This window comes from Malaya genurostris, chromosome 2 (assembly GCF_030247185.1).
Source record: "Malaya genurostris strain Urasoe2022 chromosome 2, Malgen_1.1, whole genome shotgun sequence".
Classification (NCBI taxonomy): domain Eukaryota; kingdom Metazoa; phylum Arthropoda; class Insecta; order Diptera; family Culicidae; genus Malaya; species Malaya genurostris.
In genome coordinates, this window is record NC_080571.1 from 226,656,946 (window position 1) to 226,676,039 (window position 19,094).

Below are 19,094 nucleotides of genomic sequence, written 5' to 3' on the forward strand. Positions count from 1 at the left end.
TGGAAAAAAAGGAATTTCGTGTGTTGATGAAACACTACTTTTTGATGAAAAAATGTGCCGCCGACACCAAAAAATGGCTTGATGAGTGTTATCCAGACTCTGCACCGGACGAAGCAACAATTCGTAAGTGGTTTGCAAAATTTCGTACTGGTCATATGAGCACCGAAGACGATGAACGCAGTGGACGTCCAAAAGAGGCTGTTACGGATGAAAACGTGAAAAAAATCCACAAAATGATTTTCAATGACCGTAAAGTGAAGTTGATCGAGATAGCTGACACCCTAAAGATATCAAAAGAACGTGTTGGACATATTATTCACGAATATTTGGATATGAGAAAGCTTTGTGCAAAATGGGTGCCGCGTGAGCTCACAATCGATCAAAAACAACAACGAATTGATGATTCTGAGCAGTGTTTGGAGCTGTTATATCGAAATAAAACCGATTTTTTTCGTCGATATATAACAATGGACGAAACATGGCTCCATCACTTCACTCCGGAGTCCAATCGACAGTCAGCTGAGTGGACTGCACGCGATGAACCGAACCCAAAGCGTGGAAAGACTCAACAATCGGCCGGTAAGGTTATGGCGTCTGTATTTTGGGATACGCATTGTATAATTTTCATCGACTACCTTGAAAAGGGAAAAACCATCAACAGTGACTATTATATAGCATTATTAAGGCGTTCGAAGGACGGAATTTCAAAAAACGGCCTCATTTGAAGAAGAAAAAAGTTTTGTTTCATCAAGACAATGCACCGTGTCACAAGTCGATGAAAACCATGCTGAAATTGAACGAATTGGGCTTCGAATTGCTCCCTCATCCACCGTATTCTCCAGATTTGGCCCCCAGTGACTTTTTCCTGTTCTCAGACCTCAAGAGAATGCTCGCTGGTAAAAAATTTAGAAGCAATGAAGAGGTAATCGCTGAAACTGAGGCCTATTTTGAGGCAAAGGACAAATCGTACTACAAAAATGGTATCGAAAAGTTGGAAGATCGTTGAATAATAAAAACGAATTTTGGAAAAAAAATGTGTATTTCTATTAAACGATACGAACTTTTCAGCCGAACTGTTAAGCGTGTTCTCCATGACTTCATTAACGAAAGTTTCTGCTCGTCGGCCTGAACGCTATTGAATGTTTTTGAAATCGGATGTTTACTTTTCAAGTTATACGAAGGTTTATGTCAAATTTTTCGATTTTCGACAATATTTGTCACGATTTCGTAGACTTCATTCGGTAATAGCTATCCAATCCTGAATTTCATTTGGATCCGACTTTTTATTCCAGAGCTATAGGATGATATGTGAAACGAAATTGTGATAACGTCACTCATTTTTCTCCTAGATAACAGAACCGATTTTCTTCATCTAAGATTCAAATAAAGGCTTATATAATCTCAGCAAAACTTCTTGTTTTTTTTTTATTAGATCCAACTTTTAGTTCAGGAGACACAGGGTGATTAGTGTAAACATGTTAACTTTACCTAAATTTATCAGCCGAACTGTTATATAGTAGCGTCTCGTTCTTATGCGCACCTCGTGCACTGCACAATCATGCAAATTGAAGGAATTCACTGCACCCCCATTCGTATTCTATGGTTTTTTAGATTTTCTATTTATTCGATTCAGATTCAAAAAGAGAAGAATTTACTCAGCTCAGCTCTGAGATTTATTGTTCTCTCAACCACGCTTGATTTTGTGAGAACTTGTATGCACACCTTTAGGAGAAGCTTCAGTGACTGATGCTTATGGCTGTTGAAAATAAATTGCTGTTTCCAAAGATTCTAGGTTCACAGATTAATCTGAGTTTCACAGATTCTGAATAGGCTGCACAGATTTTAAAAATGATACAGATTTCTGAAATCAACCACAGACTGACAATGAGCTTCTAACTGTTCCCCAATGGCTAGGGTAAACAAAGTGTCCTTTTAAACGCTCTAAAAGTGGCGGGACCTTTTTGTTATGGCGAACTGATTTTTGCAGGGTGGCAAGTGAATTAGCGATTTCAATTTCCCGGTTTTTTCCCGGTTTTCCCGGTGCACGAGACTAAAAATTGCCGGTTTTTTAACATGTCCAAAAAACATCGAGAGTTGAGAAACAACTATTTTTCGGGTATCTCCTTGGAACTACGATTAAAACTCTCATCCACAGTTTGTCCAAACGTTCATCTTCTGAACTAACAGTACCATCCAATCCAATGTATTCCATCTTTATTTCGTCTTTTACTTCGCCAGTAACTTCGATGTAGCAATAGGATTAAATCAAGAAACACGTCTCTCCAACGGTGATGAAAGTGATCAGTCTGGCATTTCATGAAGGAATGAAGCAACAAAATTCTTGCAAATTTCTTGAAAAATCAACACAATTTATTTAAACTTCTTGCTTTTTTTCCAAGAATGCTCTTAAGCGCAGCTTTCACATCATATTCGACGATTATTGGTGGTGTTTTGTAGTTTTCCAGAAATAACATCCGTTATTTAAAAGCCTAATGATGAAAAATTAAATTTAAAGTTTTACAATTAAAATTAAAATAATTATTTTTTGAACTATTCAATATTTTTCAAGACTACCACTGAACCAGTCTTTTAAAGGTTATCTGGAAAATCAGTCCTTCTTAAAACTTATGCAAGTTAGGAGTGTATTCTAGAAATCGACAAAACCGTTCATTTCAAAGAACTGTTGAAAACTTGATAGTTGTACCGAAAGAATTAGTTCTATTGAACTGTTTTTTCGTTTTTCTGAAACTTTGTATGTTTTTTCGAAAATAATATGAGAGCTACAAATTATATTTTGTAGTATATAGATTCTTTTAGTATGTGTTCTACCAATAATCATTCTCTTTTGTATACATTTTCAAAGTTCAGGAACTTCTACCAGGTTCCTCAAACCAGCAAACGTTTCGAAAGAATATTCTATTGAGAATAATAGAGAGCTATCATTCTTCAATAAAGAACTCCAGTTTACTCAACTTTCGAGGAGAACTAGTTCTTTTGGACCGGACTGACCATCTCTAGTGTATTCCAATACTTTTTTAGCCTGGTATAGTATAAGGTTAAAAATTAAAAATGAATGAATGAACTAAAGCACAGCACTCCTCCCGCAAACCCGATTCCTTCTAACAAGTGACTAACTAGTTCTAAGTGACGTCTCCTGACTAAATTTACGGGTTGTGCACTGCTTACATATGGTATGATATCAGAACCATTTCGACGTTGCAACTGAGCCAGCAATTTGTTTTCAACTGCCATTAGCATAAGCCACTGAAACCTCTCCTGAATGTGTGCATACAAGTTCTCACAGAGTTGACAGTTTGACCAGTTGTGCAGTGCACGAGGTGCACATGAGGACCATTGCTAACAACATATACGATATCCCTTCAGAGATGGGTTTTGGCGAGAGAACAAAATCCTTCTAGAATTCTTAAAATGTACGCTTGTCACTTTGGAGAAACCACAACAATCTATGCCTGGGATAATAAGAAGTTTCAAAACTTGTTCTGAACTCCTAGTTCAAACACAAAATGGCCTTCATCTTTTCATTTATTGTATCAGGAAAATCATGATGCTGAAAATCGTTACTAAGATTAGGACTAGTAAATTTTTTCCCGGATTTGCACTACAATTCCCGACTTTTTCCCGGTTTTTCCCGGTAAAATCAAATTCCCCACTTTTCCCGGTTTTCCAGATTTTCCCGGTCACTTGCCGTCTTGTTTTTTTTTCATAAATACGTTTATTTCTTAAGGCAGTTTACATAAGTTTTTCTTCGCCGTAGCATCACTTTTACATAATATTCTTATCCTAATTTAATTCTAGCATAGTCACAACGTTTTGCATTTATTAAAACATATTCTCTTATTACTTAAATATCATCTTAGGTAACTCGTCATTAATTATGAAATCTACTCGGAAATATTATTTAAACCAAACGATTAACTTCTATAAATTATAAAATAAGCTGTTATTTTCAGACATTTTGTTAATAATTTCATAAACTGTTTCGAGTTTGTTTGTATCATTACATTATTTTTATTCTAATTTAGCTATTGGTTGAACTCATGGACGCAGCTGGGATCAGAACTAAGTCTTGAAAGGGGCCTTTATTAAATTGAAACTCCAGTTTTCTTTATGAAATGATAAATAAGTTTCATGTATGAAAGGTCACGACAAGCAAGAATGTCTCGAACTGGGATATTGGATAGTCTACCTTGGGTACGCAAAGAATTTATTAGTTGAGATCTGACATCACGATACTCCACGCATGTCCAAACGACATGATCAATATCTCGATAACCTTCGCCACAAGCACAATGATTAGTCTCGGAGAGCCCAATTCGAAGGAGATGTGCATCTAACGTGTAGTGATTGGACATGAGTCTGGACATCACACGAATGAAATCTCTACTCACATCCAGTCCTCTGAACCATGCCTTTGTCGATATTTTCGGAATAATTGAGTGCATCCACCGACCCAGATCATCTCTATCCCAAGAAGCTTGCCAGCTGGCAAGTGTTCTTTGGCGAGACGAGCTATAGAATTCGTTGAAAGCAATCGGTCGCTCATAAATTTCACCCTCAATAGCACCACGTTTGGCTAAAATATCGGCTCTTTCATTTCCAGGAATGGAGCAATGAGCCGGGACCCAGACTATAGTGATTAGATAATTATTGTTCAATATGTCGTTCAGGCACTGTTTTATTTTGCCCAGGAAAAACGGTTCAGTCTTGCCAGTCATGTTTGAGCGAATGGCTTCAATTGCACTCAGACTATCTGTGAAGAGGAAATAATGGTTTGGAATTAATGTGACGATTACACTCAAACTATAATGAACTGCTGCTAGCTCTGCTATATAAACAGATGCAGGTTCTTGAAGCCTAAATGAGGCCGAAACATTATTGTTGAACATACCAAACCCTGTCGCTTCTTCAATTCGCGATCCGTCCGTGTAAAACATTTTCTCAGAGTCAATATGCCTGAACTTACTTGAAAATATTTTTGGGATTTCCGTCGAACGTAGATGATCCGGGATTCCACGCACTTCGCGCTGCATGGATGTATCGAAAAATAAAGTTGAGTCAGGGACATTTAGGAGGCTGACACGGGTAGGAATATATCTTGAAGGGTTGATTTCCTGTGACATATGGTTAAAATATACTGTCATGAATTTTGTTTGAGATCGAAGCTCGACTAGTCGTTCGAAATTATTAATTACCATGGGATTCAGCACCTCACATCTTATTAGCAGGCGTGATGAAAGCTCCCAAAATCGATCTTTTAATGGAAGAACTCCCGCCAGAACTTCAAGACTCATTGTATGTGTCGAATGCATGCACCCTAAAGCAATTCGCAAACAACGATACTGAATTCGCTCCAGTTTGATAATATGAGAGTTTGCAGCGGAACGAAAGCAAACGCATCCATATTCCATCACTGAAAGTATCGTTGTCTGATACAATTTTATTAGATCTTCCGGATGAGCACCCCACCAAGATCCTGTTATTGTTCGAAGAAAATTTACTCTTTGTTGGCATTTTGTTATCAGAAACCTAATGTGTCCTCCCCACGTGCATTTGGAATCGAACCACACCCCGAGGTATTTAAAAGTTAAAACCTGTTGGATCATTCTTCCCATCATATGGAGCTGAAGCTGCGCGGGATCATGCTTTCTTGAAAAGACGACTAACTCTGTTTTCTCCGCAGAGAATTCGATACCAAGATGAACAATGGTTTATGCAGATCAATAGCTTTGGGTCCAGTAACTGAAACCACGCCATCATCTGCCAATTGTCTTAGTGTACATGGGGTTACTAGACAGCTGTCGATGTCATTCACGTAAAAATTATAGAGGAGCGGACTGAGGCATGAGCCTTGCGGGAGACCCATGTAACTATTTCTGAGTGTTGCCAAATCGCCATGTGAAAAATGCATGTGTTTCTCCGACAAAAGGTAGTGCAAATAATTATTTATAACCGCTGGGAGTCCATTTTGGTGAAGCTTGTCTGAAAGAACATCAATGGAAACTGAATCAAATGCTCCTTTAATGTCTAAAAATACAGATGCCATTTGTTGCTTTTGAGCGAAGGCAATTTGGATGTCAGACGAAAGTAATGCAAGGCAATCATTCGTCCCTTTATTTCTACGGAAGCCAAACTGAGTATCTGACAACAAACCGTTCGTCTCGACCCAAGTGTCGAGACGTCGTAGAATAATTTTTTCGAACAATTTTCTGATGCAGGACAACATCGCAATGGGTCTATATGAGTTGTGATTGGAAGCTGGTTTCCCCGGTTTTTGAATGGCGATAACTTTCACTTGTCTCCAGTCAGGTGGAACAATATTTTGCTCAAGAAACTTGTTGAACAATTCCAACAAACGTCTTTTTGCGAGGTTGGGCAGATTCTTCACCAAGTTGAATTTAATTCTGTCCAACCCTGGAGCGTTATTGTTACAAGACAAGAGTGCTATAGAAAATTCCATCATTGAAAATGGGTTATTAATAAAACCATTATTTGGAGGAGATTCCCGTATAATGCTCTGCGTAGGAACAGAATCTGGGCAAACTTTCCTAGCAAAGTCAAATATCCATCGGTTCGAGTATTCATCACTCTCATTGCCCACGTTACGATTCCTCATTCGTCTGGCCGTGTTCCAAAGAGTGCTCATTGAGGTATCTCTTGACAAACCTTCGACAAAATGTCTCCAATAGCTACATATTTTGGCTCGAAGTATGCTCTTGTACTTGGTTTCTAAAACCATAAGTTTTTCAAAATTCTGAGGAGTTCCTCCTCCCCGTTTTAGAAACGTCTTGCAAGCATTTTGTTTTGCGAGTTTAGCCTCTGAGCACTCTTTGTCCCACCAGGGGTTGGGAGGCCTTCTGTTAGTCGTTGGCCCAGGAAAGCGTTTAGTTTGGGATTGTTCTGCTGCCTCCAGAATCGAACAAATGAGGAAGTCATATTCTTCAAGTGGAGGGAGCTCTTCCATTGAATTCAAAATACTAGAGATACTACTTTGGTATTTAATCCAGTCGATATTTTTTGTCAAATCATATGGAATACTAGCGGAAGTAGCAATGCAATTGCTACTGCTAATTGAGATGATGATTGGTAAATGATCGCTACCGTGTAAATCAGGCAGTATTTTCCAGGTGCAATCTAGTCGAATTGATGTTGAGCAAAGAGATAGATCTAATGCACTTGGGCGTGCCGGAGGTCTTGGGATCCGTGTCATGCTACCCATATTTAATACCGTCATGCTAAAATTGTCACAAATGTTTTGTATTAAAGATGATCTGCTATCATTGTAAACGGAACCCCACATAATACCGTGCGAATTTAAATCCCCCAGAATCAATCGTGGTGCAGGAAGGGCTTCAACCATTTCATTAAGCTGTTGCTGTCCAACTTGTGCTTTTGGAGGAATATAAACCGAAGCTATGCAAATATCTTTGCCTTTAATGTTTATTTGGCAAGCAACAACTTCTATACTAGAAGTTGAAGGGATGTTTAATCTATAAAAGGAATAGCATTTCTTAATTCCCAAAAGCACTCCACCATACGGAGAGTCTCTATCGAGACGTATAATGTTAAAATCATTAAAATTTAAAGCTATGTTTGAAGTAAGCCATGTTTCGCATAAAGCAAATACATCACATTTTTGACTATGCAATAATATTTTAAATGAATCAAGTTTTGGCATGATGCTTCGACAATTCCACTGCAGGACAGTGATTGTATCATTTGCGACTGGTGATAAATTATCCATCAAAAGATACAAAACCTGAGACAATTGGTCATTGAGCTGATAACTGCTTCAAAAAGGTTCTAGCTATTGGAAGGAATGCCATTATGAGGATCTTTAAGGGTTCAGATATATTGAATGCTGAGAAAATCCATTCAACAATTTCCGAAAACTTCAGTAATCCTGTTGGTGGCTGTGAAATGGAGCCCACTGGATTATTATCTTTTTCTGTACTAGATCCTGGATTGGTTTGTGAATTTAACAAACCAGGAGGCACAGTCTTTGGTTTTGACTTTTTTTGTTTAACACGGGGATCTTTTTTTGAAGATGAAATTTTAGGTGTCTTTTTTGGTAATTTGGAGGAAGACTTCTTTCTCTTAACTGACCCTTGGGTAGTGATAAACGAATTACCTTCACTATTTTCGTCAGAGTCAGAGTCCTCTGGTTCCTCTAGATTTGAAAACCCGTTTTCGGTTTCCAAAGGGGGGACATCAATGACCGTTTTAAGCATTTCTGCATATGTGCGCTTAGACCGTGCTTTTAAAGAAAGCTTAATTTTGTCTTTGTGCACTTTAAATGCAGTGCATACTGAAATATCATCATGAGGACTATTCCCACAATAAATACATTTTTCAATTTCCTTGTTGCAATCATTATCTTTATGAGGCCCTTCACACTTAATACATTTTGGTTTATTACTACAGTAAGTAGCTGTGTGGCCGAATTTTTTGCAGTTCGTACAATTCATTACATTTGGAACAAAAAGCCGAACAGGGAGGCGAATTTTATCGACATAGACATGGGACGGCAACGCAGACCCGGCAAATGTCACTCGAAACGAGTCTGATGGGCGATAAACTTTTTTTCCTCTTCATGAACTACTGAGTACAGTTGTTTGCACTCCAGTATTTTCACACCCTCAAGCATAGAGTTCTTGAAACGACCAACACCATGCTTGAGTAAATCATCTACCGAAAGACTCGCTTCGGTAACAACACCGTCAATTTCGACATCTTTGGAGGGTATGTAAACTTTATACTCTTTATTGAAATGTTCCGAAGAGACAATATCATTCGCGTGTTTCAAATTATTTACCACAACACGAATTTTATCGTTATTTACTTTTATGATCTCTTTGATTGAAGAGTATCGTGATGTCAAACCTTTATTAATTTGAAAAATGTTTAATGGCTTTGATATACGTCTAAAAAAGACTATCCAAGGCCCAGAAGAGCTCTCCTGATATTTTTTCGTTCGTGGGGGTATCGGATTCATGCTAGGATTTACGTCCATGGATTCATCCATTACATTAAAATTTTTAACTAAACTTTAAAATAAAATTTGAAACCAACACTACACAGTACTCAATCAAAAGGAAAAGAAAAAACTTCTACCTTGAAATTGTTGTCTATCTCCGTTGCACTGCCGTGTAGATTCTCGTTGCTCTAGATGTTCTTGTTGGATGTGATGCTACTGCTACCTGACATCCAGCACCACTCGAATTCCGATTTGCTTTCGTCTTCGCCAGCTGTAACCAGCGCAGGTCACCGGTGTATACCTGCGTGTTGTATGGCAGTGGAAAGACCGAGTTGTCTTGTCTCCTTCTTCCTAGTGCTCCGCACCGATATGCTTCTGCACCGAAGTGCCTTCGCACCGGTGTGCCTTTGCACTCTCCTGCTTCTATGTTCCTTTGCACTCTTCCTCTTGGATGTGCCTTTGCACTCTCCTGCTCAGCACTTGTGGCTGTATATGGCGGCCTGGGTAGAGTTTGGGAAACGCCCTTTGTTGTTTCCTTCACCAGCTTGGCCCAGCACTAGGGCTCTCTTATGCAGCACGACTATACGTTTTAACGGCTGCTGCCAACAGGTCTCTACCTGTAGTTCAACCGTTGTCGTATTTAACGCGTGTAAACCAACCAGCGTTATTAAACTGTACGCTTCTATACACAACCTTCTCGGTTGAACGGCTATTACTGAATGACGAGCCGTCTTGTTTTTGGTTCGAATGCAGATTTGAAAAAAAAAATTCCTGGCATCCTTGGCTGTCTTAGTTGCAATGTCTAAGCGGTTTTGTTCATGTCATTATAGGTAGATAGATTTGCTCGACGCACAGCGCGCGGATTTCTTAGATTGTATCGATGATACGATATAAGTATAATAAAAAAAACTACAAGGATCAGCCCCATGAGGTTGTTCGAGCCATTGATGTGGAACAAGGCAACCAAACTTTCTAATGATCTACAATCAAACAGTTCAATCAATCCTCACACTTTTGAATCCGCAATTGCACGAGAGTCTGCTTAGATTTATCTTGATTAGGAACCAAAACCGAATAGTGTTTGTTTTATAGCCGACGAAATTACACCAATATCCCAAATGTATGCAATTATATCTTTGTACATACTTGCGATACGGATGTTGATATTGTAGCTTCTCTTCGCCAAACTTGTGTTCAAGTTTTGTATGCAAGCAGTTATTTTTATAGCGTTAAGTTTATCTACCATTCTGTGATTTCGGTTAAAGCTATAAACTTTATCTCATTATCAATCGAGTTCATCTTATATAAATTAGAAATTAATCTTAAGTACTCAAAATTTACCCTGGGTAGTTGTCAATTTCTCAGGCGAAACGGCATAACATGGAATTTCATCCGAGCTTGCTTGACACAAGATCAGAGCATATCAATTAAAGCTTCAAATCGTTTTATGGAACTTTTTGTCTTGCTGTCTAGCAACAACCTACCTCTAGCATGCTACGCGTAGGACTGAAACGTTAGCTATAATTTTGCTTCTATTTATAGATTCGCGTGCTTCCAACAACCTCGCTTTTGCATCGATTGACCAATCAGAGCGATGCTTTCTCTTTGATAATATCGCTTACTCCTTCAAAACCGTTGTCTATGGCAGGGAAATCCGATATGCCGGAGATTTTTAGCAGACAAAATAGGACACTGCTCGCTACAAATCAAAATTTCAATCATTTATCATTGAAAATACGTGACTTGGTACATTCAAATCGAATCTTAGAAATATTTCCAATCAAATAATGAAATAATATAAATAATTGATACAAAATATACTGAGTTGTAAGTGTTTAAAACCTAACCACATTTCAACGTGTATTTTTTCTTGAGTTTCTAATTTGCACCCCTATAGAGAAAATAAAGATGTGTTCCACATCAAAAGATTCCCTTCCATACATCGATATTTTATTGTATTGAAAAACACAAGCGAATATCAATTCCTCAATTTTCACTAAGAACGAACTGTTACATCAGATATAATCAGTGCACAACGCGTGAATTCTGCCACGAGACGCCACTAATATCGGAGAAGCCAAATGAATGAAAAACTTACAGAAAAGATGATTTTTTTTGAAAAAGATACGCTCAGAGACAGGACTCGAACCTGCGTTCTTATGCATTCCGTGCATACGCGCTATCATTTCGCCACCACAAAGCCTTGTGATAGACACAGCTCTGAAACACGACTAGGCATGATAAAGCGTACATCGAACATGGTCTACATCCTAGCCGTCTCACGACCGGTACCATACATCCAAACATCTTCTGTGTTCATCAAACACTAGTCTTCTCGCTCTATACCTATTTTGCGCTTAAGCACTGAGTAGGGGAGTGTCGTTTAGGTTCGAGTCCTGTCTCTGAGCGTATCTTTTTCCAGAAAAACATGTTTTCTGTAAGTTTTTCATTTATTTGGCTTCTCCAATATATGTTTCCACTCAGTCATTGCAAAAAAACTGAACGTAATTTTGGCGACTTTACGTCAAACCAACTGAAAATTAATAAATCGTATATACAGGGTTGTCACAAATAATTTCAAAATCAAAACGCAAAATTGAAAACTAAAATGCGCGATATTCGAGCGAACCATTATACCACTATTTTTATGCAGGTGTTACTTTCCTCAGAATTGGAAAATCCACTTAAATAAAGACTGTCCCAGAAAGTATGGACGCACTTTGATTTCGCTGTAAAAAAATCACAAGTGTTAGATATTCAAATTTTATTCGATATACTGATAATATTAGACTACAACAACAAAATATTATTCTCAACATTTGCTACTTAGCCATTGTAGACTAGCTGGCGCACCTTCTTGCGAAAGTTCCTCATTAAATTCCGTACAGACTTCTTGGCGACAAGTTTTGACACTTTTATTCAATCTTTTTCGAACTGTTGAATGGTTTCGGCTGCCAAGACATGTTTGTTAAGATGTGCCTTCGTTGATGCCCAAAATTCCTCAATTGGTCGAAGTTGTGGGCAATTTGGTGGATTCATGTCTTTTGGGACGAAAGTGACATTTTTGGTAGTATACCATTCTACCTTTGATTTCGAGTAGTGGCAAGAAGCAAGATCTTGCCGGAAAACAACAGGATTCTTGTGGCTTCGAATCATGGGTAGAAGTCGTTTTTGTAAACATTCCTTGCGGTATATTTCGCTGTTCATTGAAGCAGTGGTGATGAAGGGTTTCGAAATCTTACCGCAGCTACAAATTGCCTGCCAGACCATAGCTTTCTTACCAAATTTTTTTACTTCAATCGATGTCTCGGACTGATTTAACACTTGCACCGTATAATATTGTGGTCCCGGCAAGGATTTGTAATCGAGTTTCACATAGGTTTCGTGATTATGCAGTTCAAATTTCCAGCAAGAATCGTATTGTACAGCTTTCGAACCCTCGGCCTGATCGATGCTACTTGTTTCGGACTACGTTTTGGTTGTTTCTGCTTCTTATAGGTTCGAAGATTCAAACGTTCTTTAGCACGAAGAACATTTGACTTCGAAGTGCAAATGGCAGCGGTTTTTGGTTGCGTCCATACTTTCTGGGACAGTCTTTATAGAATCTACTTCGATTCCAGAACGCGAACAATTGCAAATGTTGGATAGTGGAACCAACAAACTTTTAGAACAATTTCTTATTACCACGGATGGAATCCCGTTGGGTCCAGCACTAACACATGGATCAATAAGTCCCGAGACTAAAGCAGAGATGGCGCTCGTAGTAAACCAGTAACCACGTCTTTCTAGAGTACAAACCTTTGCTTGAAACGGGTCAAAATTTTAAGTCGATCCGACCAGAAACAGCTGAGTTATCGAGGTTGGAGTAAAGTCGTTTTGTAGTTTGTTTAAAAAATGGAAAAAACCGAGTTTCGTGTTTTGATAAAACATTGTTTTTTAATGGGTAAAAACACCGTGCAAGCGAAACAATGGATTGAAAAATGTTATCCGGACTCTTGTCCATCAAAAGCAACGATTTGTCGGTGGTTCGCCGAGTTTAAACGTGGTCGTACTGACACAAATGACGCGGAACGCTCGGGTAGACCTGTGGAAGCCGTTACACCGGAAAATGTGAGTGAAATGACAAAAATTATAATGAAAGATCGTAAAGTGAAGCTCCGTGAGATTGCTGAGATGACACAGATATCATATGGAAGTGTATTTACTATCCTTCATGAAAAATTGAGCATGAAAAAGGTTTTTTCCAAGTGGGTGCCGCGATTGAGACAATGCACCCTGCCACAAGTCGATGAAAACAATGGCGAAATTGAACGAATTGGGCTTTGATCTGCTTCCCCACCCCCCCATACTCGCCAGATTTAGCCCCCAGTGACTACTGGCTCTTTGCTAATCTTAAAAAAATGCTCCAGGGAAAAGATTTGGCTCAAATGAGGAGGTCATCACTGAAACTGAAGTTTATTTTGAAGCGAAAGATAATTTTTTTATAAACATGGTATTGAAAAATTGGAAAAACGTTGGAACCGTTGTATCACCCTAAAAGGTGATTATGCTGATGAATAAAAAAAAATTTTGCAGAAAAATGTTGTTTCTGTTGTTAGTCTCGGGACTTATTGATCCATGTGTTATAATCGAAGAATAACATTACATTTATTACTCTGCATATACATTGATACTGGCCTAGTATTTCAGAACAGTCCATATTATTCGATAGCAAGCCACTGATAAACATTCTTTGAGGAAAACTACTGCGAGATTCCAAGATTCAGTGCGAATCGAGCAAAACATTTTCGGACGGGCTCCAACCTTCGAACGTCGTAATGTGGCGCTCACACATGTACAGTATATTCCAAAATACTGCGAGTTAGGGAACAGTAGAGAACTTAAGTCCACATATTTTTCTGTGTGTAGAAATCATTAAAATTAGCGGTAGAATAAGAGCCGTGGTTGATGAAATATGACTAACGAATCTAAAAAGCTATGTTTGCTGTCCAATATCACACCTGAGTCGCGAACATAGTGCCAACTGGTCGCAAATCTTGAAAACCGTTTAAAAGTTATGCAATTGTCTTTTCCAAACACAAAACTTCAACTTTACAATATTCGCATATTTTTGCCTAAAAACTATTAGCAGAATCGGCCAGAATGGTCACCCTAATGACAAAATATAAACATACGAGTCTAATATTTTTCGATGGAGAACGATTCTTCCAAATATTACAAAATTCTGAGAGAACGTATATCAGTTTCTCATAGGATTGCTGTATCAGGGTACCAATATTTTGAGATCACCTCTAATTTCGTATAGCGGTAATGCTAAAAAGTTTAAGTACCTCGAAAAAAAAGTCCCCATGAAAAGTTTGAGCAAAATCGGATACGAGTAAGGGGAGATGCCCGGGCGGCTAAAGTTTGAAAATTCTTGATCTTGAAAAATCACCAACCGAATCGAGATGATTGAACCAATTTTCACAAACTAAGATTCAAATAAAAGGTTTTATAGTCTCATAGCCTGCTATTGAGTGTCATTTGTATTCGACTTTCGGTTCCAGAGTTATAGGGTAATAAACGAAAATTAAGTATAAAATATTCGATTTTCTCGGAAATAGCTTGATCGATTTTCACAAGCTGAGATTCAAACGAAAGGAACAATTTATCCGAATCCGACTTCTGGTTTCGGATAAATTCCCATAAAACTGACTGCTAAATACTTTGTTAAATTCATTGTCAATAGACGGTCTATCAAACTAATTCCGGCTGTCCTGGTTCCCGATTACCGATTCCGGAAGCATCGAAAATAGTCTTCAAATACTCCTGAAACTCAGACTATTTTCTTAAAAATGTTCTGGCCGATTTTCGTGAACTTAGGTTAAAGTAGGTGTTATAATGCCAAATAAAATTCCTGATTTACATCTGGATCCGACTTCCGGTTCTGGAACTACTGGGTTAAGCGTTAAATACTATCTAAAGCGACGAAGCAAAAAAGAGAACATTTTCTTACCAATTAGATTCAAAACTGTTGCTGGTGATATGAACTAACTTCGGCTCTTCCGTTCCTCGAAATTAGGTTTCGAAAGTATTGAAAATAGTGGTCAAAAATTGCAAAAATTTATATATTCAAAGGAAACGACTTATGGTTCCATGAAGAGTCCCTGAGTTCGTTGTGGATAATACTTCCAGTTCCGAAACTGTAGAGTGTTCATTAAAAAGAAAAACTTTCCTGTTTCTATTCAATGAACAGTTGTTTTTATAATTCCATAGTCATATTTATGATGATATAAAATGAATCAAATGAAATTGTTGAAAACGCACAAGATATCGATTTTTCATTCTTAATGGGGTTGTATTCTTCCTTCTACAATGATCTAGTTCTAGCAGATCAATTTAACATTTGTAGTGTATTAATTACTCGAACAGACTTTGATTTAGATAATCTACCAATAAAATTCAGGATTTTAAATACAGCAATGATTAGTTCAATTAGTTCTATATCTTATACCGAAAGCAATGTGAAATTCGGCTGAAATAGACTGTTTAAATCAATCTTTAAACAGTTATCTCATGTACAAAATAGAACATTATAATAGGCCCGCTAATTGAGGATTGAAGTGCTTTTCAGACATCTCGATGTATAAATAGGAAATATTCATTATTACTAGTGCATACAAGAGAACCAAATGCGTTGATGAGTAAATAAATCAAATGATAGCTGCAAAAACGCACCGGATGCTAATCTATTTTTTCCTAATAGGATTCTAAATGCTAAATATTTTCCGTGGAGGAATTAGTAGAATAATAAGAGAGTAGGAGTTCTTCATGACGTTGGTTTTTAGCCGGTTTTATTTCCAACTAGCCCAACTAATTCATCTTCTATGAGAAATCCTTGTACAATTGATCTAGTTCTAGAAGATCAATAACTCATTTGTAGTGAACTGACTTTGATTGAGACATTCAGGATTTCAGTTTAAGCAATGATTAATTCAATTAGTTATACATTCTATCACCTTAGAATTAATCGGCTAGAATACAGATCCCATATCGAAAGCAGTGTGAATCGTGAAATTGCTTTAGGAAATATCGATTCAGCCATACATTAAATCATTACATTATTGAAGTTAGGAGTCAATTAGTTCCAAAAGCTCAAACTAAATTCTCCTTCATCTACATCAATATCCACGTTCTTGCGATCCTACCATGGAATGAATTAAACATAAACACACTGTACAAATCAAATCATAATCTAAATCTTTTTAAGATTCTATACTAGTCCTCAGGAATCAGTTTCAGCTCTCAAAGAAGCAAATCAAACACTCCCTGCAAACGGTGGATAAGTTCGAAGTCGACAGCTTTTCCAATTTTTCTGAGTCCTATTGAAATCTCACACAAATATTGATAGATTGACCTTAAAGGTGAAATGGAAAACCTGCATTCACTTCGAGTTTTCGCATCACTATAACAGCAGTATTGCACAATATTCGAATTATATTTTCTGCGGTATTATTTCTTAGAGTCTAAGCAAAAATATTCTATCAAATTTTATAACAATTCGTTGATTGAAAATTAAGTAATCGGAAAAATATGGCGACTCTGCTAATGCGATGGCTGTTTGTACAATAGCCCTAATTGTAATTCTTTACAATATTTGATGATTCAATTTAAGTAAAATCTAAAAATTGTGCTTCTATAGACACCTGATCCTGTTCCACTTCGCGTACTTCCTAGAACAGGATGGTCGCGACATTAATGCAGAATGAACGCTGTCTGTAGAAATTGTGACAACTGTAGTCTTTCAACTTAGACAAAGCACACGGTTACCGTTGAAAATTAACGGAACACCTTCTCGTATGGACAATAGCTTTTTTCACAATAACCATACAAATCACGCAACGCGTTTCGAGCGAGAAAAACAATTATCGGTCATTCTTCATTTATTCCGATGAAAGCTACATACTTATATCGCACAGCTTCGCTGTTCATCATTTCTGCATATATGCGCGCGGCTATTGCCGGCCGCAGTCGTTTCGTATAGCAGCAGCAAAACCCCAAACGGCACCAACCAGTGGAACACCCGGTCAAGGTCATTACGGATTTATCGCCACTGCAGTATGGCTTGCGGCTGGACGAACACAGATGACATTTTGCCCAACCCCGCAGGCAGATGTGCGATGGGCACATCCGTTGCACGGCGAAAAGGTCAAAGACACTTACCTCGTTGAATGCCATCCTGGTAGCTTAGGAGTCCACGTCTGCAGGGAGTCCCTAATCCAACACTGAGTATGCTTTGTTCGTTCAAAAGTTCTCAATGTTTGTAAATACTGGTCGACAATCGTTGCGCTGAGAGTGATGTAAGCTGGAAATTGCTGTCACTGATTTATTCCCTGGTATTTGGAGCACTTTCTTCACCGATCTGGCACTTTTCTTGTTTTCCGGCAAACTTGAAATGTAGTTCGATTTGAATTTATGAGCAGCTTAAATTACGTAACGCTAGATTCGGTTGCTATTCCGGCATCGGAATTCCGTCGTTGGCAGGAACCATTCTCTTACACCAAATTTCTACACACTTGGCAAGATATTGAGTAAACATGAAGTAACACAACCGTAGCGAAAAACAATCTGACACGAGAAAAAATGCAAAATAAAGATGGAGACTAGAGCAGTACCTTTCCTTTGCACTATTCGCTTCAGCTGCCTGGTAGAACCGTACACACAATATTCACCTTTTGCCACCTCCGGGAGACCTACGCAATTGTTAAAAAAACACGAAATAGCCCACTTCTGAACTCAATCCCCGGAATCACGAACCGATGAGAACTTTCAAAATCGTGAAATTTAATCATCCAAAACGTCGTCCAACTACACAAAATATTGTTCAAAACACACCACCACTTCACCCTTTTTCCAAGAGAAACGAAACAACGAACCAAATCTGACTTTTAGCTGTCAGTTGGAAGCAAAATTTCTTCACACATATTCACAAAAAACAACGAAAAAACTTGTTTTTCTCACATAGCCGCAAGAACGCACTTGGCAAAGCAAAACCTGTAATAACCGATGTCGTTTTTCGTTGCATTTCGCAAGAATTGGTAGAGTGAGCGAGACAAAAAACATTGCATGACTGTCAAAACAAGTAAATGTCACAAATTGATCTAGACGAAATGTATTATAGCAAGTCTATGACGTTTTAGCTAATACTCAAACCATTGCATATAAACTCCTTGCAGTGGCACTATATTACTTATGCGAATCAAGATTTGTCGAAATATTGTGCATAAAATAGATGGTCGGATTTCGCGTATTTGAACCCGAGACTATAGTAAATATTGTTGTTTTTTTATCAGGAAAGGGTCGGGTACGAATAATAGTATTTTTTATTCGATCTGGTAAGGGTCAGGTTCGGGTTTAAGAATTTGCATCTCTGGTGTACAATCGTAACTCTTATGACGCAAAACCAGAGCAATCCACGCAACCACCCACTTGTGAGGAATTCTGGCAACCGTCAGAAGGCTGGCTGCATTCCGGCTGCTGTCAAAATTGTCCAGGCGAAATTACGTCATTATCTCGCCGTACGTGTCTTGTTTATTTCCCTCCTCTCTCTTTTTTTTATTCGACTTCATTGATATTCGTCAATCCCGCATGTACGTACAAAAAAACAATCTTGAGACGAGGTAAATGACATGAAAGTATATATAAAGGGCAATAACTTATTGCCTTTCATATGTAACTTTTATTGAAAAAATAAAACTAAGACGCTTAAAATGTAGAACCAATTCAAAACGGTTCTGCCAATCTTGTATGGCAAGAATATGACAGAAAAGAACCGTTAATAACCGCTGGATGAAATTCTCTGCCGGAAACGGTTGTTGCATTGTTGCCAGACTTTTGCCGGAATTCTGGCAGAACTCCGGCAAAAATGGCTGGCAGACATAGCCAGCCGTCTGGGGGGAAATCTGCCCGCCGCGTACAAGTGGGCAGTGCTCGATGACATCGGTAATCTAAAACAAGATTATGCACACTTAAAACAGATTCTTGAGCTCGGTATAATGAAATACCGAATTAGATCGGCAACACGACATTTTACTGATTGTTCAGTAATCCATATGCTCTT

General features: G+C 38.2%; 1 protein-coding gene across 1 annotated transcript in view; it reads right to left on the reverse strand.

The window, feature by feature from the left end:
- Positions 1-17,995, reverse strand: part of LOC131427853 (serine/threonine-protein kinase 26) — a 205,666-nt gene extending 187,671 nt beyond the window's left edge. Inside the window, exon 1 of the mRNA XM_058591407.1 lies at positions 17,198-17,995. Coding sequence (XP_058447390.1) covers positions 17,198-17,212 — 15 coding nt within the window. The 5' untranslated portion in view covers positions 17,213-17,995. The remainder of the gene's footprint in view (positions 1-17,197) is intronic.
- Positions 17,996-19,094: the final 1,099 nt, after the last annotated feature.